This window comes from Talpa europaea (assembly GCF_964194135.1).
Source record: "Talpa europaea genome assembly, chromosome: 8".
In the NCBI taxonomy this organism is placed as follows: Eukaryota; Metazoa; Chordata; class Mammalia; order Eulipotyphla; family Talpidae; genus Talpa; species Talpa europaea.
Window position 1 is genome coordinate 21,421,880 of NC_140075.1, and position 20,324 is coordinate 21,442,203.

At 51.6% G+C, this 20,324-nt stretch overlaps 1 protein-coding gene across 1 annotated transcript in view; it reads left to right on the forward strand.

Moving 5' to 3' along the window:
• Nucleotides 1–4,630: 4,630 nt before the first annotated feature.
• TMEM266 (transmembrane protein 266) overlaps nt 4,631–20,324 on the forward strand; it is a gene marked incomplete at its 3' end in the record, with an annotated part of 64,896 nt that continues 49,202 nt past the window's right edge. The window contains exons 1-2 of the mRNA XM_084239878.1: nt 4,631–4,905; nt 8,278–8,466. Coding sequence (XP_084096004.1) covers nt 4,868–4,905; nt 8,278–8,466 — 227 coding nt within the window. The 5' untranslated portion in view covers nt 4,631–4,867. The remainder of the gene's footprint in view (nt 4,906–8,277; nt 8,467–20,324) is intronic.

Sequence of the window (20,324 nt, forward strand, 5' to 3'; positions counted from 1 at the left end):
TTTCTGAAGAAAGGTCCCTGTTCTATGGGGTTTTAGTGACTTTTTTCTGGTCGCTAGGTGGTGCCAGAGATCTCTCCTAATGTCCTTGCGGAGCTGTTTTTTTCACCCTGTGGGACAGGGAACAGAGCGGGAATGGTAGGGTAAACCTCAACGGCTTTGGGGTGCTGTGTCTGCCTTGTGCCCCACCGTCGTGGAGAACCCATGCCCCGAATTTCGTGCCCCAGGTCTCAGTTCCAAAGCCCTCAGGTCCAGGACGTGCACTGTAGCCCAGTTCAATGACCACAGAAATGGCGCCTTTTGCTCCCTGCTCCCATGCCTGGGCACCTGGTTCCTGATCTCTCAGTGAGGGACTTTCACCTCAGTGAGGACCCCCGCGCATCTCCCTGCAAGCCTAGGCCGCAGGCGTGGGGACCTGGGCAGCCGCGATCCACGTTTGCTTTTGAAGCTCGCCGCTTTTCCGCATAAGCTTACCGCTGGCCCGGGGCTGTGTGCAGGTCTCTGGGGGTCTCTGTTGTTCTCTAATGGCATCCGGAGCCGTTCACTCACCTCTGCAGCGAATCCTGCAGGGTTCTCCACAGCTCCCGTTCATGGGGTGTGGTGGCCGAAATAGTTCCTTTCCACTCCCAGTCCCGCTTGATGCGTAGTTTGTTCTTGTTGGTCATTTTAGTTTGTTTTTTTCCTCCTTTCTGTTGGTCAGAGAGTGCCGACTTTGTGGGTGGGGGAGGGTAGCAGGGTTCTGCACTTTCCTCCCTTCTAGTCCTCTTTTATGGCAACTTTCTTCTTCGGGTAGTTTGCTGGAGTCATTCATTTATCTTCCGTGTCCCAGTTCTCACTGGGACCTGCCGCTTTTCCTCTCTATTAACTTTTTTTTAATGGGAGATCTTACTCGCAGCGTCCCCTCGCCACCATGTTGATCCCTCTTGGTAGATTTTTTTGATCAGTCCTTTATCATTAGTGTTGTGTGCAAAAATTTTCTCCCAGTCAGTGGGGTTTCTCTTTGTTTTTGTTATTGTCTCTTTTGCAATAAATCTGAAGAAGAAGAAATAAAAAAAAACATCCCTTTTATTATTGAAACAAAAATATCAAATACTTGGGAATAAATCTAACAAAAGAGGTGAAGGATCTATACAAAGAAAACTATAAAACACTGTTAAAAGAAATAGAAGAAGACACAAAGAAATGGAAAGACATCCCCTGCTCATAGATTGGAAGAATAAACATTATTAAAATGGCCATCCTACCAAAAGCAATATACAGATTCAATGCTATTCCAATCAAAATTTCAATGTCATTATTCAAAGAAATAGAACAATTATTGATGTAATTCATATGGAATCACCAAAAACCCAAAATAGCCAAAGCGCTTCTGAAAAAAAAAAAGAAGGGAATGGAGGCATCACACTCCCAGACTTCAAACTTTACTACAAAGCCATAATCATCAAAACTGCATGGTATTGGAACAAGAACAGACACACAGACCAATGGAATCGAATAGAAAATCCAGAAATAAACCCACAGATTTATGGTCAACTAATCTTTGACAAAGGAGCAAAGAATATGCATTGGAGCAAAGAAAGTTTGTTCAATAAATGGTGCTGGGAAAACTGGGTCGCTACATGCAAAAGAATGAAGCTTGACCACTACCTCACACCATGCACAAAAACCAACTCAAAATGGATTAAAGAACTAGACATAAGACCCGAAACCATAAAATACATAGAAGGAAATATAGGAGAAACACTACATGATATGCACCTCAAAGACATGTTTACAGACACATCACCCAAAGCAGTGATAGTGAAGGCAAAGATAAATAGCTGGGACTACATCAAATTAAAGAGCTTCTGCACAGCAAAAGGAAGTCTTAGCTTTAGAGCTACATATTGAAACATCTACAGATGACTGAAGTGACCTCTGGTCTTTGTTTCAAAATAATCATGAGGGGTGGGGCAGGGGCAGAGATAGAGAGAAAATAAGACTGTCCATGAGCTGATAGTGGTGGGAGTGGGGTGATGGTGAACAAGCAGTCCATTATACAATTCTATATATTTGACATTTTCCTTCCAAAAAGTGAAATTAATTTTCCCATCCTTTTCACTTTTTCCCCGTTTGCATTGGCCATGATATATTAGTATAATAGCTTATGTTTATTGTTTTAAAAAATATTTATCAATTTTACTTGTTTTTTGCTACTAAGGGTACAAAAGATTTTTTCAGTTTTGTATGTTTCAAATTTCAGGCCCAGACTAGAAATTCCATGGAAATAAGGACATTCCCGCTGTACCCTCCACAGGGCTGACACCTGTATAGTGTAATCCTTGGGAATGCAAGTGTTAAAACACCATCCCAGGAGGAGGTGTTGCCCACCTGGGCCCCTGTTTGTGGGGGCCTCATCCTCACATGATGGCCAGCTAAGGCTTGGAGACCCACAGGAGCAATCCTGTTTTATAAAGAAAGCCAGAAAGATTGAGACTAAATCTGTATTACAGAAAATTTAGTGTACAATTCATATACAATCCCAAATACGGCACAAGAGTTCTGATTTTAATATTTAGATGTTCCTCTCTAAGGTAGGCTAGGTAAGGTGAAGCTCTGAGCAAGGTGTGGGTACAGAACACCTGTCCAGATTCTACTGCTGCTGTCCCTGCTTGCTTTGCATTGCAGACAGCAGGTATGGACAGAGGTGTCCTATAGTCCAGCCCTTCTGGTTTTAGAAAGCTCTCTATCTCTCTTATTTCCAGTTGCTCCAAGTTCAGACTTGCCCAAGATTTCCTCATTTAACTGAAGCTCTCACTCTTTAAAAATTATTATTATGCCTTTCTTTGAAGACGAATATAATTTAATTTTTCTGTGGGCTTACAATATTTTTCTCCACCAACATCCTTTATCTCCCCTTGTCCCTTTCTGCCACCCCCTCCCACTCCTAACCTCAGAGCACTGAGAATGTTTACTGATATCAGCTGGTTTTAAAAACTGTTTCACATCATCAAATTACCTGCTACATAAATGTCCAGTACTTGTTTTTATTATTCCGACTTTGCTGCACACAGTTATCTCAAATTCCCTCCATTTTGTTGAAAATGGCTTCATTTTATCCTTTCTTGTGGCTGTATATTGAAACCCCATGGGGTGTACACACCACATCCCAGTAGATATTCAGGCTGCTTCCACGACCTGGCTGTTGTAAGTGCTGCTTCTGTGAGCATTGTAGAGCGCATGACACTTTGTGTTGATGGTTCCATCTTCTGTGAAGTGCCCAAGAGCGGGACTGTTGGGTCATGTGGTATTTCCATTTTTAGTTTGTTAAAGTGAATCCAGATTGCTTTCCACAATGGTTGCTCCAGTTCACATTCCCACCAACAGTATAATGGGGTCCCTCTCTCTCCACATCTTCTCCAACAATTGTTGTAGGGAGCTTTTAAATATGTGCCATTCTCTCAGGTGTGCAATGGTACCTCGTTGTAGTTTTAATCTGCCTTTCTCTTATTAGAAACGATGATGAACAATCTTTCATGTCTCTTGGCCTCCTGGATATTCTCTTTGGTGAAGCTCTCATTTTTCTCAGTCCCAGAGAATTCAAAGGACCTTCCCGGCTTTGCAAATCTGCCACCTGTCCCCAACGTTTCCCTCCTTAGACACGACTTTTCCTTTTGCTCTTGGAGCAATTCTGCCGCCTTATCTGGAGTTCCACCACCCCTGGGCACTGAGCCCCTGAACGCTGAGCTTCCTGATTGGGGGGGGGGTGGATAGGGAAGGGATGGAGGTGGAGGGTGGTTCCACCTGCATTGCTGTCTTGTAGGAAGAGCAGTTTGCCACAGGACACTACCTTAGGAAAGGGTCGCCTCTTAACAGAGCCTCTGGTGACTTGATCAGAATCACCCAGAACCTGGGTTCCTTTGTTTATGGGCGTTCTGCTTGGTTGCTGCTGTCTCCGGAGACTGTTGGTAGCCCCAGGGCATCTGTTTATAGAAAATTATATTTACCTAGCTCGTAGTTGAAGAGGAAATCTGGTATTCACCCATTGCAATGCTTTAGAATGTGATTATATTCAGCAAACCATGTGTGCAGTTTAAGTGTATATAGTAATAATTATGATATAAAAGCCAACACTACATGCCAGGCACTATACTAAGTGTTTTACAGAAATTAATTCATTTAATTAGTTCTATTCTTACTCCCATTTTAAAGGGAAACTGAGGACAGAGGGGCTAAGTATTTAGTCAAGATAACAAGGCTCATAAGTGGGAGCCAGACTGAGCCCAAGCAGCTCAGCCACAGGCACCCCTTTCTCCTGTGAGGCCCATTGATTCCAACTGAAAGAGGAAAAGCCTGAAGGAGTGGCCAAAATGGACAGAATCACCAAAAAGTAAGAGGAAAATCGAAGAAAGAAATTTGCTAGAAAACACCTGAGATTTTTGAGATAAATCTTACTCCTGAGATTGAAGTACACAGTGACCCTGGTTCCCTCAGGCACGGCTGTGTAGTGGACAGAGCCCTGGATTAATGGTCAGAAAACCTGGGGTCCCACCTGGCTCTGCTGCTGTGTGTGACACAGAGAAGTCACTCTGGGCCTGTTTCTTCATCTCTAAAAAGGAGAGCGAGCCTGCCTGTTGTTATCCCCTCTAGGGTAATTGCAAAGATCTGTTCAGTGTTACTTGGAAGAGTGCTCTGTGGAAGACGGTAATAAGGACTTCCATTTTTAGATGAGCTTAGGAGGACTTTGGTTTGCAAAAGACTGTAATAAATTCCTATTGTCCGTTTATTTGTTTTTAGGGCACCATAGTTGAATGTCTCATAGTGCTCCTGCTGGGAAATGCTGATGGCAGGCGTCCAGACAGCTGAGCCCCACTAGATATCAAGAAAGCCCATGCCTCTGGCCGCACCTTTCAACATGACCAATCCACAGTAAGTGACCCCGGGAGCCGCTCTCCGCAGTGCTGACTTGGCACCTCTAGAATCATGGGCGCCCCTAGAGCTCCCTTCCAGCCCAGTGAAGATGGAGGAGCTCCTGGGGTTTGTCCTTGAGCCTGACATTAAAATGACTAGTTAAAATCTGCTTGTTTTCTAAACTGTCTCACATCTCATTTTTTAGTTTAAAAAAGCCGAGGAATTCTGCAACTCAAAACTGTTGCTGTTAATTGCCCATAAGACCAGGATTTCTCCAATTCAGACAACCACTATACCCGTTTTCTTTATTAGAGGCCACAGAAAATGCAGAATGTTTTCAAAAGCAAACCTCAAAACAAAATTAAGAAGTGCTTGGGGCCTCCCTGGTGGCGCAAGGGGTTAAGTCTCAGCACTATGAAGCTATTCACAGCCTCTGCAGCATGAGTTCGATACCCGGCCAGGGAGCTGCCCACAGGGCACAGCAGACCTCTCCTGTCTCTCCCGCTGCTCCCCTCAGCAGTGTATTTCATCAGTCTGCCTGTTCTGCTCCCCCCTCTGTCTCTGGTGAATTCTCTTACCCTCCCGCACCTCTGATCTACACCACACCCTGCTCTTGTATGCATCAATAAATAAATCTTTAAAAAAGAAAAAGAGAAAAATTAAGAAGTACTTACAGTGAATTAACAAAAAGGAATTGCAAGGAAATTTAGAAATCATGAGCGGTCTCCTAAAAGCAAGTTTCATGAAACTTAATTCTATTCTTACTCACATTTTAAAGGTAGAGAAACTGAGGACAGAGGAGCTAAGTGACAAAGCTAGCAAGTGGGAGCCACACTGAGTCCAGGCAGCTTGGCCACAGACGCTGTTGACTGATCTGGGCTGGATGCGGCTCAAGTGTCTCTGAGTGTCAGCCTCCCCTAGAACTGGCTGGTCCCCTTCTAATGGTGTGTTGGAGGTGTGTGAACACTGGCAGAAATCCACAAGTGCCTCTTCCTGCCTCTGCTCGTGTCTGCCCATGTCCCATTGGTGAGAACAGGTCAAATGAGTGAATCAAGAATCAGTAGTTGGGGAAATACCCTCTTCTTTTGATAGGAGAAGCTGCCAGGGAGGGTGAGGAATAGAGGCAATAACACCAATGACCCCTGAACAATGGGGGTTTGAGCTTGGCAGGTCCACGTATACATGGGGATACAGCTGAGCCTCTATAGCCACAGGTTTGCCTCCGCAGATTCAGTGAGTCAACATTAACAGCTGGTTGAATCTGAGGATGCAGAACCGTGGAGGGGGAGGGCAGACCATAAGGTCTGGAGCATCCTCGGATCTTGGTATTGAGGGGTCAGGAATGTCCTGAAACCAATTCCCAGGAATACCAAGGCAGGGCTATAGTTAAGTTTTGGGGAATGAAAAGTTACATAGGGGGTTTTGATTGCACAGGAGTTGGTGGCCCAACCCCCTTGTGGTCCATGGGTCAGCTATACCTGCTGTCCACCATGTTGTCCTCATAGCTAAGGCCAGGGTGTCGTCTAAATGTTCAGGGTGTGCATTGAAGGACCCTCACTTCCTGCTGAAAAGCAGTGACCAGAGATGGTGCTGGGCTCCTGTGACCACTGGCAGGAGGGGATCAGAGGGCAGAAAAATCAGAAGAGCAGAGAGCTTGTTCCACATGACTGAACCTGTTCACCTCATAAGCTCTCCAGCCCTCCATGACTATGCCATTGATCAGAAAGCTCAGTCTGTTCAACTCAGTAAGCCGCAGTTTGCTTGAGTAGTCCAGAAGAAGCGAGAGCAAGTTCAACCCAGCATCTACTTTTTTTGGAAACATCTAGAGGAGCTGGAATTCCCCCCCCCATAAACACCCGCATTTTTATTTCAATTGTTGAGAAACACTGACGCCTCACATCCTGTGTCTGTTCTGTCTGACAATCTTGAGTCATTTTGTAAATGTCATACAATTGTGAGTACTATTATCTGTGTTTAACAGGTAGCAAAAAAGAAAAAGTTTAAGTAAGGCCCACAAAAGAGAATTAGGGCATTGAATATTATTTTGGTAAATTCAGACACTTTTGGCAACCAACCTGGAGCATTCAAATAAAAAAAAAAAAAATCCCACTTTCCCCTCCATTATCTGGATAATTCAATGAAAAGACTCAGTGCTAAACTTCCTGGAAAAATGCCACACTGTATTTATTACTGGCTAGATTTTCAGTAGTGGTCAGGGAAAAACATTTAGAGCTCTCCACCGAAGTAGGGACTCATCACTCCAGAGCCTCTTCAGCCTTCTCCATACTGCTCTTCCCCATGTCTGGTCACAGCGTGCGAAAGAATGCTTTGAGAACTTCTATTGCACTGTCTCATGGATCAGCCAGAGCCCCACAGAAATTGCTTAGAGCAGGCACCCGCGCCCAAGGACTCGTCGATTGGGCTGCCTCCCCAGTATTAAAGCTGCCCTCTCAGTGTTCCCTCAAGAACCGTTCACGCTTATTTTTTTTAAGCCTGGCTATTTGGCCAGAGGCACAAGACTCAGCCCCTCCTCATTCTACAGGATGAAAAAGGGGGGAACCCAAGGTGGCACTTGGGGAAGTTAAAGCCAAGTCATCGGCCCCAGCTTCTCGGCAGGGGAGCTGCTGGTGCATGTGCAGGATGCGACTCTCCACTGCAGAGCACATCGCAGGGTGTGGAATGTCTCTACGCCCGCTCATGTCAGGAGTGGCCTCCTGTGGTCGTTGTGGCCACCAAAAATGCCTCCACAAATTGCCAGACACCCCTTGGGAGTGGGAGGTGGTGCTGCCTGGTTGGCGGGAAGTGGGAGGTGGTACACACCGCGGAGCTGTCCTTTTTCAGAGCAGTTCAGGAGGGAAGGGAATGGCTGCCTGGACCAGCCGCCCTTCCCCACCCTGTCCTCAAAGCCCATGTTCCCCCCTGGTCCCCAGTCAGCCCCACAACCACCACCTGTGAACAAAAACCTCCTCTTTATTAAGAGACAGAGGTGGGAACATTCCAAAGAACCTTTACCAAGGACCCCAGGAAGCATGTAAGAGCACATCGTCCAGCATGCAGTCTAGTGACCAAGAAGCCCGAACGCCTCAGCCCCAGTCTTGCTGGTCGGCTGTACCTCCAGCTGGGTCTTTCCCTGCCCTTGGGGAAGGATCCTGTCCACAAAGCTCGTATTTTCAGACCTTAGCAATTCCTCTGCCCATTCTCCCCTGTTTCCTTAACTAGTGAGGGAGACCGTGGGGGCCTCTGTCCACTCTGGAGTGCGGGAGAATGGCCGCCCCCTCCTCCCTCCACCCGCACGGCTGAGCTCTGCGCCTCCTCCCTCCTTCCCCCGGGCAGAGGAAACATTATTTGGTTCTTGAGGAACGACTGTCCTGTGTCTTCTTCCCGACTCAGGCCTGCCATAGAAGGAGGAATTTCCGAAGTTGAGATCATCTCCCAACAAGTAGAGGAAGAAACCAAGAGCATTGCTCCTGTGCAGCTGGTGAACTTTGCCTATCGGGATTTGCCCCTGGCTGCGGTCGATCTCTCCACAGCGGGCTCGCAGCTCCTGTCAAATCTGGATGAAGATTACCAAAGAGAAGGGTAGGTGTCGGGCTGTCCACTGGCCCAACCCCACGGGTTTCCCGGTGCCCGCAGGGAGGCCGCATGAAGTTCTGGGAGGCTGACTCTCCAGGGTCATTCACTTCGGCTGCTCTGGGCCTTTTCTCTGCACACGGCTTGTCACCGCTAGGCAAATTTTATGTGACGTGTGCTTGAAAGTCAGAGAATCAGGCACTGTGTTTTAAGACTCAGGTGCTCTGTAACAGCCCATCGGGCCCCCTCTCCACGCTGACCAGTGGGAATCAGGAGACGCACAGGGATTAAGGACGTGGCCAAAGTGACTGGGTCTAGACTGCACTTGCCCTTTATCCCTGACTCTCTGGGGAAGAGATGCAAAGAAACCTCTGCCTGTAGTAGCCTGCTCGGTGTGGAAGGGGACAGCAGCGGCTGGTCAGGAGGAGGAGGACATTAGCTCCCCCTTTTCCAGCCAGGCCTCGTAGGACATGTCGGTCCCTGATCTTCAGGAGCAGCTCCTACTTAGACTGCTGGTCAGATTGGATGCCTTTTCCCCAGTTAACGTCCCATTAGCCTGGTCTGTCTTGCAAACATACTTTCTGAACGTGGTGGTAGTGTTAGAGCTGGTGGGTGTAGTGCCAGGAAGGCACGGAGCAGGTTTTCTATGATCCGGGCAGATGGATAAAGGAGAGTCCTGGAGCCCTCGGTGGCTTTTTAGGCTTTTATTGAGCTTTTACCAGGTCCACGGCAGGCACAGGGGCTGGGAGGCTGGCAGGCCTCCCAGGTAAACATTTAGGAAGGTAAACATTTAGGAAGGCGCTGGCTGCTTTGAATATTGAAATGAAGGCTTGCTGAGTTTTGTGAGAAGCCAACGTGGAAAAGCCTTAGCTACAGTTAAATTTTCAGAGCTGGGATTCTGTAAACTTGTTTCCCAAAAGGACACCCCCAACCCCTTCCTGAGATACTGTCCCTAGCAATGATGAAGCCAGACACCTTCACAAAAACTGCACCCCAGTGCCCTTCTCTGAAAATAGAATTTTTGGCAAGTATTGTGCATAGAGTCAGCAGCACATTGTGGGGAGATGGCTAAGGGGACACCTGGCGGTGGAAGCACCCCCACCGGGAGCGTTGTCGGCCATCTGTGCAAGGCTGGCTGCTGGGCTCCACTGCCTTAGAGGCGCCACTGCCTTAGAGGAGGTCCTTGAGGCTTATGCACCAGGGCAGCCCCATGCACGTGTGACTGTGCAGTTGCAGAGGCCCTGCACTTGGCTGAAAGCTCTTTGGCAGCCACCCTGGAATTCTTCCTCAGTTGGACAAGGAGCCACACATCCTCCCCGGCTCTGCGAGTTCTGTTGCAGGTGGGGCCTGCCCTGAGCGCAGGGTCGTGAGGCACTGCCCTCTGGTGGTCAAAGTCAGTAGCGCATGCAGCCCTTCCCGAGGCCCCATTGCAGTCAGGCCCTTTCCAAGTTCATCCCCAAAAAAGCCTCAGGCGTCCCAGGATCCTCGGGGCAACATCTGCATCCTGTGACTCCTGTACCGAGGGCGCCTGCGGATGTGTTCGTTCTCTAGCCAGAACTGGAGAAGGCAGTCGGGGGCCCTACTCTCCCTTCCCTTTTGCTCCTGCACTGGGCCTTTGCAGGGTGCGCCCACTGGGAAGAAGACAGACAAAGTGCCCGGAGGCAGAGGCTCTTGACTGGAGTGCAGTCTCCAGGTGTGCCCTGGAGAACTGCTGCAGTCAGGTCATAGGACGGTTTGGGAGGGTTTGCCTGGCTGCTGTGCTGGGGATGCCAGGGCAGCCAGAGGGCTTCCTGGAGGAAGGAAGTGGAGGCCGGGACAGCACCAGGGGCCAAGGAAGCAATCCTGAAGCACACTGGGAAGGGGAAAACTTCTTCATAAGGACTCTGGCTGGTGATATATTTCCTGGGGTTTTCCCAAATTTTCCAGCCTGGCTCCTTCTCAAGCTGTGCAAAAAGCAGCATTATTTACACTTTGAGCAGATCTTGGGCAAACTTCGGTGTAAGCCTTGTCAGAAACATACCTCCCAGCTGGCGCTGTGCGTGCAGGCGTGAATCTTTCCTAAGGAAATGAAGCGACCCCAGCAGAGTGCCCAGTAACTCAGCCACCCCCCAGTCCCTCCATTAGAGCTCCGCCTCGAGAGCCTGAGCATTGGAGCTGGGGAAGACCTGAGGAAGCATCTGTCCCAAGTATCCTAACAGGACACCAGGGCCCAGTGGGTAGAAGGAGAGTGCCTGGCATCACGCAGAACAGAAATAGAAGTAGCACCCTATCTCCTGGTTCAGGCAGCGCCACGGCTTCCAGTCGTCCCCTGCCCTTTCACACGTCTGCTGTGGCCATGCTGTGGCAGGCTGCTAGGACACCCCTGCCGGGCGCTGCTCACGTTAGGTGGGCTCTGGTTGCCCCTCCCAACAGCCTTCTCGGGACGGGCAAAGCCCTCAGCGCAGGTGGAAAGGCCACTCTCGGCTGAGCTCGGTGAGTCTCCTTCAAGCCTCTGTCCTGAGGGGCCTGCCCAGCGGAGCCCCGACTGCAGGCCTTTCTGCTGATCTAGCCTCTTCCTTCTAGCTAAGGCTCAGGGAGGGAAATAAGCAACTGCCGGTTGCCCCCAGCTCAGGCACCATAATAAGCAAAGGCCACAGACAGGTGGGAACACAGCAGCGGAGATGTGTCTCTCACGGTGTGGAAAGCCTGAGGTCAAGATGCCCAGGGCAGGTGACTGGTATGACTGGTGGGGGCTTTCTGCTTGGGGCATTCTCTACTTGGGGGGCTCTCCACTTGGGGGATTCTCTACTTGGGGGCTTTCTACTTGGGAGGCTCTCTCCTTGCCTTCTGGCTGTGTCCGTGGGCTTTCCTGGTGTGAGGGAGTAGAGGCAGGTGAACTCTGCTTTCGCGGTGCTAATCCCACCTGGCGCCTCCTTCCCCAGCCTCGTCTAAACCTCGCGCTCTCCCTGAGACCCCACCTCCAAAGACCATGGTGGGCAGAGAAGGCGGAGGGGGGTTGTGGCTCCAACAAATGAATGTGGGGGAGTGCGGATCTGCAGTGTGTGACAATGCCTCCCCGACTCAGGACCTTGAGACTCAGCTTGCCTCTCGCTGTTGCCTGACAACCCAGCTCTGCCTCCTGGCCCACAGGGGGCTAGTTCAGATCCCTTCCACCCACCTGCCCTCAGCAGGGACCTGCTCTCCTTCTTCCTCAGTCTGACGCCATCGTGCGTGGGCTGCCCTGGCCGGCCCCTCGCTGCGTCATCTCTGAGCTCCACCTCCTCGTGAATGTCCCATCAGTTACGTCCCAGCTCAGGCTCCTGTCTCTGTCAGCCACCACCATCTCCCCTCTCTGCTGCCAGAGCTTCCAGAAGTCTCATCTGCCCTCGGCATTGTGGAAGCTGTTCTCCTCAAGGCCACTGACCACCTCCTCACCCCTGGGGGCCCTTAGTCTCCCCTGCGTCATGCCCTCCTTAGTCTCCCCCTTCCTACTGCTCCACCACACTCTCCTGAAATGCTTCCCCCCCACCCCCCGACCTGGCTTTTTCTTCTCTGCCTTTCTTTGCTCAGCCTGAATGTTGGGGTTCTTTACCTTCTGTCTTTGGCCATTTTGCTCTACTAAAGCTGCACACTGGGCGATTTCACCTAGTCCCCATAAATGAAATTAACATCCTCATTTGTGGCTCTCAGGGCCTCGTCTGTATTCCAGATCTTACTCTCAAACTCCCGGCTTGGGTCCACCTGCCTCCTGGACATCTTTACAGGGAAGCCAGACCCGCCTCAGATTCCTAACAGGGTCTGTAGAGCCACTGGTTCCCCTGCCACTGAGTTGGCTGCGCATTTGCCTCCTCCCAAGTCATTGCTGCAGAGAGCCTGGTCAAAAAAACTTTTTTTTCATTAAAAAGAGACCTTTGTCAGTGACAGCATGCGGGTCCTGAGGAGCCAGGACTTGCCCATCTGGGACTTCTGGCCACCCAAACCCAGCAGACCCCACTGGAACCAGCTTCTCCCAAAGCATTTTCTATGGGCCTGACCAGTGGACGGGCATCCCCAGCCCATTTCTCCCAAGATGAGACGCTGGTGCACTGAGTCTCACCTGGTGACCCTCAGCCCCCTTCCTGCCTCGACGGGGACTGGTGGTTTCCAATACCCCAGAGCTCCATGAGACTGGTCAGCTAGATGAGTGCCAGGGAGTTCTGTGCCTCCTCCCTCTCTTGCTGGCTTCCTCTCATCTGCGTCCACTGCCCAAGACACTGTGCTACCAGTCGTGTCCATTGTGAAACTGCTAATGCCAAGTTCATGAGTTTCAGAAAGCCCAGGGGTACCCAGTATCCATGCTGTGTGGGCGCACACAGACTGGAAACAGAAGCCATGCTTCTGACACTCCGTGCTATGCCGTGGGTGCCCACGGGTGCCTCTGCTGTGGCCTCCCGCCCAGTCCCGTTTGTTCTGGCCTTCACTTTTCTACAGCCAGGTCCCTGGTTCAGCCCACGGGCAGCACTGGCACACCTTGCCAGCTATGTCATCATCTTCACTTCCCCGCCTCTCCCTCTCCCCCACAACCGAGTGTCTTCTCCTGTGGTGGTGACCCAACCCAAACCTCCGTGCCCGTCCAGTGTGTGTTAAAAGACCACACAGCAGAGGGGCCGTGAGGGAACCAGGTGTGAGCATACCTGAGCCTTGGCCCAGTCGACTGCAAGGTCCCACTACATTTGCTGTCATCTCCAAGCCTCCTAAGTTTCGACGGCCTTCATCCATCTCCACTACCCCATCCTTCTCTGAAGTGATGTTGGCTCTGCCAGCCAGGAGCCTCAGACTGCTTGCAAAAGGAAGGCGACTCAGATGATGAGGACTTCCCTTGGCTTCAAGGCTGGCCCCATCGCAGCAGTACCAGCAAGGACCAGACTCCTTCTGTCTCTAGCTGACCACTCTCTGTCAGCGCTGGCTTCATCGTGGTCTGTCAGGGCCCCTCAGTTTGCAAGAGCCCTGCGGGTGGTATGGCCACCTCCTTCCTCAGCCATGTCTGCCCATCATTCTCTCAAAAGCAACAGGAACATTCCCAGAACCACTGAGCAGCTCTCGCATGCCTCATTGGCTAGAATTGGGTTGCATGGTAAGGGGTATGGGAGAGGCCATGGGCCACTCGGGTCCAGCCTTGAACTGCAGTGTTTCCCAGGATCACTGCTGTTACCCAGGGGTCGGGGGCAGCATGAACTGCAAGAGAACCACCCGTGATGCACCAGATGCACCAGAGCCTTTGAATTCAGTCTTTCTTTCAGCCTTCCCAGTCACTATTCAATTTGGGAAAGATCTGGAAACAGTCTTCTTAGACTGTTTCTTCAATAACTTGGTCAGCTTGATGTGGTTAGACTGGGGCTTCGCATTTGGATGTAACTGGGTCCCCTCTGCATGGTTCTCAATCTGTGTGATATAGCCCTTGGCCATCAGTCCCAGTCAGCGGTGGGAAGAGTAGGTTCAGAACCGATCAGCGAACCAGCATCCATCTTTGACTCGAGGAGGCTAACTCCCAGCACAGGGTGGAAGCTCTGTCTTCTCCTGCCCAGCTCAGTACACTGAAGATCTGGGTGGTTTGCAGCCTGAGCTCATTGAGGCCTCGAAGGAACATTAGAATGTAGGGGAGATGATGGTGACAGCATGTGTGTTGAGGAAGGTGGTGTCACCCACTTTTATAGAGGAGATTCTGGGGTCACATAGACAGTGTTCCTCATCATTCTGGTGAGAATGCACAGAGGGCCGTGGCAGAATAGTCCTTCTCAAAAACAAAAATAAACCCATCTGACCTTTCATAATTATTTATATCTGGCAGCGGGGGAGGGGTTCCAAGGTCAGGACAGAGCCTCAGAGGAAGGTGGGGCATTATCACTTGGAGATGACGTCAGTGGCACATTTCCAGAACTTCACAATCAGAGGGGGAAAAACATAATGGGGGCACAGGGATAGTTTTTGAGATATCAGCCTTGAAAAAAAAAGATAGGTCCAATATAGCAACATCTTTAAATAAGGACTAAAGTAATTTTAGGTCTGCCAGCAAACAAAAACTGGAGGCACAGAGGGAGGACAGAAGGGACCTACAGAGCTGTAACCCAAAATACCCTCCTCCCTCCCCATCCTGTCTAGCTCAGGGCCTGCCTCCTCCGGAAGGTCTTCTGTTCCCCCCACACACACTGGGGTGGGGTCCTCACCCCCAACCCCACCCCCAGCCCTTTGCCTCCGGTCACTGCACTTGTGACGCTGGGCTCTGCTTGTCCATTCCGAGCCTGACTCTCGTGCTGATCCAGGTGCTCCCTTGGGGCGGGGCTCAGACCTCTGAACCTGGGGTGAAGGGGGTGTGTATTGAGTGAAGGTGTGACCAGAATGACTGGATGGGTGGCTGCATCCCTGCTCGTTCCACACCCCTCAGTAAGGCATCCCAGAAGAAATAAATCAGATTTGCCTCAAAATATGTTAACTTCACATAGTACAATTTTAGCATCCTTTTAGAAGGAGGAAATACCTTTTGGGGGACTCCAGGTTAAAGGGCAAGTTCACTAGGCCATGACTTGGCAAAGTCCAGGCATTCTCTTAGCACATAGCTTGTGAAGTCTTTTTTTTTTTTTTTAAGAATTTATTTGCTGTATATTTATTTTATTATTTATTTATTTATTTATCTATCTATTTACTTATTTATTTATTTATACAAGCACTGGGCACAGTCAGAAGTGCGGGAGGGCGAGAGAATTCACCAGAGCCAGAGCGGGGAGCAGAGCAGGCAGAAGGACCAAAGTACACTGCTGAGGGGAGCAGCGGGCGGCAGGAGAGGTCTGCGCGCCATGCGGGACCCTCCTCCGATGGCCGGGGAGCAGACGGAGATCGAACCGGCGCTGCAGAGGCTGCGGGCAGCTTCGCAACCCAGCGCACAACCGCTGCGCCACCGGGGAGGCCCTGCTTGTGAAGTCTTTTGCCGTAATTTTTTCCCCAAGGAGAAAAAAATAAATGTGTTTGTGTTTTTAAAGGCATGCCATTAATCCACCTTCCTGAGGCCAGTGAGATCTGTCTGTAAGACATTGCCCCCTGCCCCTTTCCAGTTGTCCCTGGGATCCACGCTGACTCTGTGACCAGGACTCTATATTTTCAGTAAGTTCAGACTTTCTGGAGGATTATTGATGCCCCAGAGAGAATGTCCCTGCTAACTACAGGTTAGTCTCTTCCCTGTTATCCAAGATTTTTCATTAAGAAGGCAGCACATCCATAGATAAATTATTTCTCAGCAAAATACAAGGGCCTGTCCCCGCCGCTCACGGGTGCATGGTGTGTGGCTGCAGGTGGCCGTCAGGTGGCGGCAAAGCGCCTCTGCTGTTTCGTTAGCATGCGTGCACACAGTTGCAGTGGGGGAAGGAAAATCCAACAGAAAGCCTGGTCCCCAGAAGTAAGGAAGCTGCCTTTATGGTGTTTGGGGATCCCCATTCATCTGTGGAGGCACCTGGACTCTGGACATTTGGCAAATAAAAGAAGGGCAAGTGAGACTGACCCAGGATTTGCCAAACCACAGCTCAGAACCAGAGAGCTGGACAGAGAAGTGGGGTGTGCCTGAAAACTGTAGTCCACTGCTCCCTACCAGATTGGGGAGCTGGCCTCAAGCAAGTAACACGTCCCAAAAAACATGGACAAAAGAGGTGCTCAGGCCTGTGATCGATTCCTGGAATTGAGGGGACATTAGCACCCCATTCCCTCCACTAAGTCCAATTTGAGTGCTGTGGCAACCATGAAGAGATGATGGAAAGCCCTGCTCCCCCCCCCCCCAAGTAAGGGCAGTCAGTCCGTGGCCCATGACACCCACTGTGCCCCCAGAGGGTGTGGCTTTGTGGCTGGCCTCGCGAGGTGACAGCTCCAGGCTCCTAGCCCTGAGCCCTCACCACCACACCCCCTGCCTTTCCACAGCTGACATTTCTGAGAACGCAGGAAATCTGAGATCCTGGGAGAAGCTAAGGTCAAACTCCCATGACCGTGGCCCCAGCTCACACAGCCCTCTCCCCCGTCCTCCCCAGGTGGCAGGGCTAACCTTTAGCTCTGATTCCAGAACGGAGGCCGCCCAAATGGAGAGTTCAGTGTCTTTGGCTTCCCCAAAGGACCTGGGAGTCACCTCTCACCCCCAACCTGAGAGTTCGGGTGCCATGAAGTGTTTCTGTGCTCCTGTCTCTGCCCCAGGGCGTCCTCACTGCCTTGATTCTTTGTCCTTTGGTGATGCTTTTCCTGTTGATCTGGTTCTCCCTGGGACAGTGAGAAAGACACCCCAACAACTATTCCAGATATTTGATGAAAGGCTGTCTGTGGGGGCTGAGTCGGTGGTCCTCACAGCAGGTATTTGTCTCCTTGGGGAAGTCCTGCACAGGTGAGCTCATGTCCCTCTCCTGCTGTTCTCCTCCCATATTTGTTCTACCTTTCAGGCTGTGCTGGGCAGCAGGGGCCAAGAGGATGGCCCACCCTCGTGCTCTTGGCACCCAGTACCGTGCCTGGCATTTGGTGGGCATGGAATCGAATGTATGTTGAAACCTCCCAGATTTAGCTCATCAACGCCCGCACCACCACCACAGCAGGTCTGTAGAGTGGCCGTGTAGGGAGCACCGCTATTGGCTTCACACGTGATATTTTTAGCATTTGAACGGCAACCCTGCGGAGGTAGATAACACCCCTTTCCATTTGGGATATGAGGAACCTGAGCCTCAGAGATCACACTCAGAGCTCATTCACTGCTGGGACTACAGCTTGGAGGCAGTGGTTATCACCAAAACCCCAACAGTCTGGCTCTCCCCCCTATGTCAACAGAGGGAAAATGGAAGGAATTGTCTTTTTATTTATTTTTATTTATTTTTTTGGTGGGACCCTCGCCGGTGGCCAGGGATTGAACTGGCGCTACAGAGGCTGCGGGCAGCCTCGCAACCCAGCGCTCAACCGCTGCGCCACCAGGGGAGGCAGGAATTGTCTTTTTAGATGAGTTAACACTTGGAAAGGGCTCAGAATGGTTCCTGGTACTTACTAAGTGCCTTATAAGTGTTTGTTAATAAAAAATAAATTCCACATCAATTAAAGTGAGAGGTTAGATTTAAGTCAGCTTCATGACTTTCTCGACTATATTTTAATCGTCTGGAATACAGTGAAGTCGGCCCCCAGGATGGCCGAAGCCACCACCAAGCCTGCAGTGTGGGGTCTCTGTGCCCAGCACAGGGCCGGAGCTTCTGGGGGCGGGGGGCGGGGGCTCAGATGCCCAATCCTGGGCTGTCTGGAACCAGACTTCCCTAGATCCTAGATGGCCTGGCCTGCAGTGAGGTCAGGGTCCAGGGCTCCCTGGAGATGTCACCCACAGCATTAGTTTTGTGCATTTTTAGGTATCCGGCCATGGTTTCCATCTCCAGTTAGAGAATTCTACAGCCCGGAAGGCTCTGAGCCCCGGGTCTGCAGTGCTGCGCGAGGTCAGCGTCAGAGGCAGGGTGGGGAGCCCGTGCTTGGGCTTTGATGTCGCCCCTGAGCTTCCGACTCACTCCGCCCCCTCCCTCGCTGCTGCCCTTGGGGACTGGATGGAGGAACATCTCCACCAGGAACGGCAGGGCCATCTGGCCCAGCTGCCACGTGCACCCTCTCGGATAGACCAGATTGGTAACCACAAACCACAGTGGAATCGAGCCATGAATTGTGGGGTGGGAGTGGCCAGCCTCCCCCCACTTTGCCACCCGGTACCTAGGTGTCCTCGTCACCTTCCAGGGTGTCAGCGCCAGGCTGAGAACACTGCCTGACTAACCCAGAGCCACTCCTCCAGGCCTCACCTCCCACAGGGGAGCCGCTGGAAATGTCCCCAAGTTCACTTCGTTATTCTCTCAAACTTCTCAAGGCCTCTAAGAATATGAAGCAGAAACAGCAAAGGAACCTGCCTTTGGGATGGGCTCCCCTCCCCCCGGGTTTTCTTGAGGTCTCAGAAGAACCAGAGGGACCTCGTGGGCCCGCCTGCTTGCCAGGAGAAGCCATCTGGTTGTTGGTATTTATGGGTTTGCGGATTTGGCAGCCTGGCCCCTCCAGAGTTGGCCCCTGCCCTCGTGTCCTCCCTGGTCTGTGCCCGGATCAGAAACCGGGAGATGGCTGCCCTCCCGTGGCCACGTCAGGACTGGCAGCCCGGAGCACCTGCTCCTGGACCAGCGCCGGGCGGATGCCAAGAGATGGGTCTTCTCTGAAGGACTGAAGAGTGATTTCACTTTTGGCCCAGTAAGCCCCTCGGGTCATCCTTTAACCATTTGGGGATATCTTGAAACTGGATACATTCTATTTTTCTGCTGAAACACCAACTTTCAGGAATGCTATTTGAACGTCAGAGATACTTTTATTAGCATCTGGGGATACACAAACATCAGATTAGCCGGCCAACCCACCCACCACCCAGGCCTCTCCTGCAGGCTGGGCTTGGGCTTCAGTCTCATATTTGTGGCTAAGGAAGCCCTGGGCACTCCCCAACACCCCCAATCTCAGGGTCACTGAATCTGTGCCCCCGAGCCGCCTCCCAGAGTCTGCCCGCGTGGGCAGCTCCGCCTGCGTTGTCGTCTCTGCCCTGCTCCCGGGCAGGCTCCCCTGCGGTCATCCTCCTGAGTCATCCAAAGCATCTCTTCTCACCCACATCACCCGGGTGCACTTAGATGCAGGGCCTAGTTCAGGGGAGGGCTGGCACCTGCATGTCTCACAAGGTCCTGGCCCGTCTGATCCTATAGGGAGCCCACCCTGCGGCCCATCCCAAGAACATGGTTCTCAGGCTGGGCTATACTTTGGAATCACCTCAAGAGATGAGCAAATACTGAGGCCAGATCCTGCCCCAGAGGCTGGGACCTGGGCTTGGGGGGTTGCAGTGCTTCTGGTGGTTGTTGGATGCAGCTAGGTGAAGACCCACTGACTTCCACGAAGACCCCGGCCGTGGCGACCCACCCCCATGACTGTTCCTGGATGTCGTCCTCTCCTTAGCAGGCAGGTCTTCCCTCCATCTGCTTCAGCTGAGTCCAGCCCACATGTGTTGTCCCAGATTCACCAAGAGAATGATGCAAGTAACAGCCCTTGAACTTGTGAGAGAGGGGTCCACGTTGAGTCACTGGTGGGCTGGCCGGGCTGAGGGGCTGATAGCTGGAGGTGAGGCTGGGCACGGGGCTGGTGGGGCTGGCACAGGAGTGGAGAAGAGGGCCGGGGCGGTGGGTCTGTCTGGCTGCTGCCTTAGGTCATTGGGCAACTTGGTTATGACCACAGCTGTGGAAATACCCAAAGCATCAGCTCTTGCTGGGTCTGAAATTTTCCTCCCAGCCCCAAAGGCTGAGGCCACCTCCTCCCAGTTCAGCTCCTGCTCCTGTGCTTCGAGGGCTTGTTGTGCTAGGGGCATCCTGGGCCCAAATAGAATTTTACTGCAAATAGTCCCTATATGCTCCACCCCCAGCACCCAGATGCCCCAGGGCCCACTCCAACTCCCTTAAGTCGCTTTCCCAGCCAGACCTGCCAACCCTGTCATTTAAAATGTCAGCTCACCTGCCTGTTCCCCTCGTTCCTCGTAGCTCACCAGGAACTTCACTGACTTGTTTGTTGAGTTCTCCTGGGGCAAGTCACGGTGCCCTGCTACCCGCGCTTGTGTCCCCGCCGTCCCTGCATTCTGAATCCTGTCATCTGCAGGCCCCACCTGGCTTCCCGTCAAGGACGGGGAGGCTGTGGTGGCAGTACTCAGGGGACTCAGGTGGCTCTAGGACACCTGCCCAGGCCCTTCCCCTGCCTACAGTCCCCCCGAGGCCCCACACACGGCCATCCCACTGAGGCCTACTGCTTCCCCGCAGCCAACCCCGTTCTGGTTAGGGAGTTCTAGCCAGAGAAGGATGTAA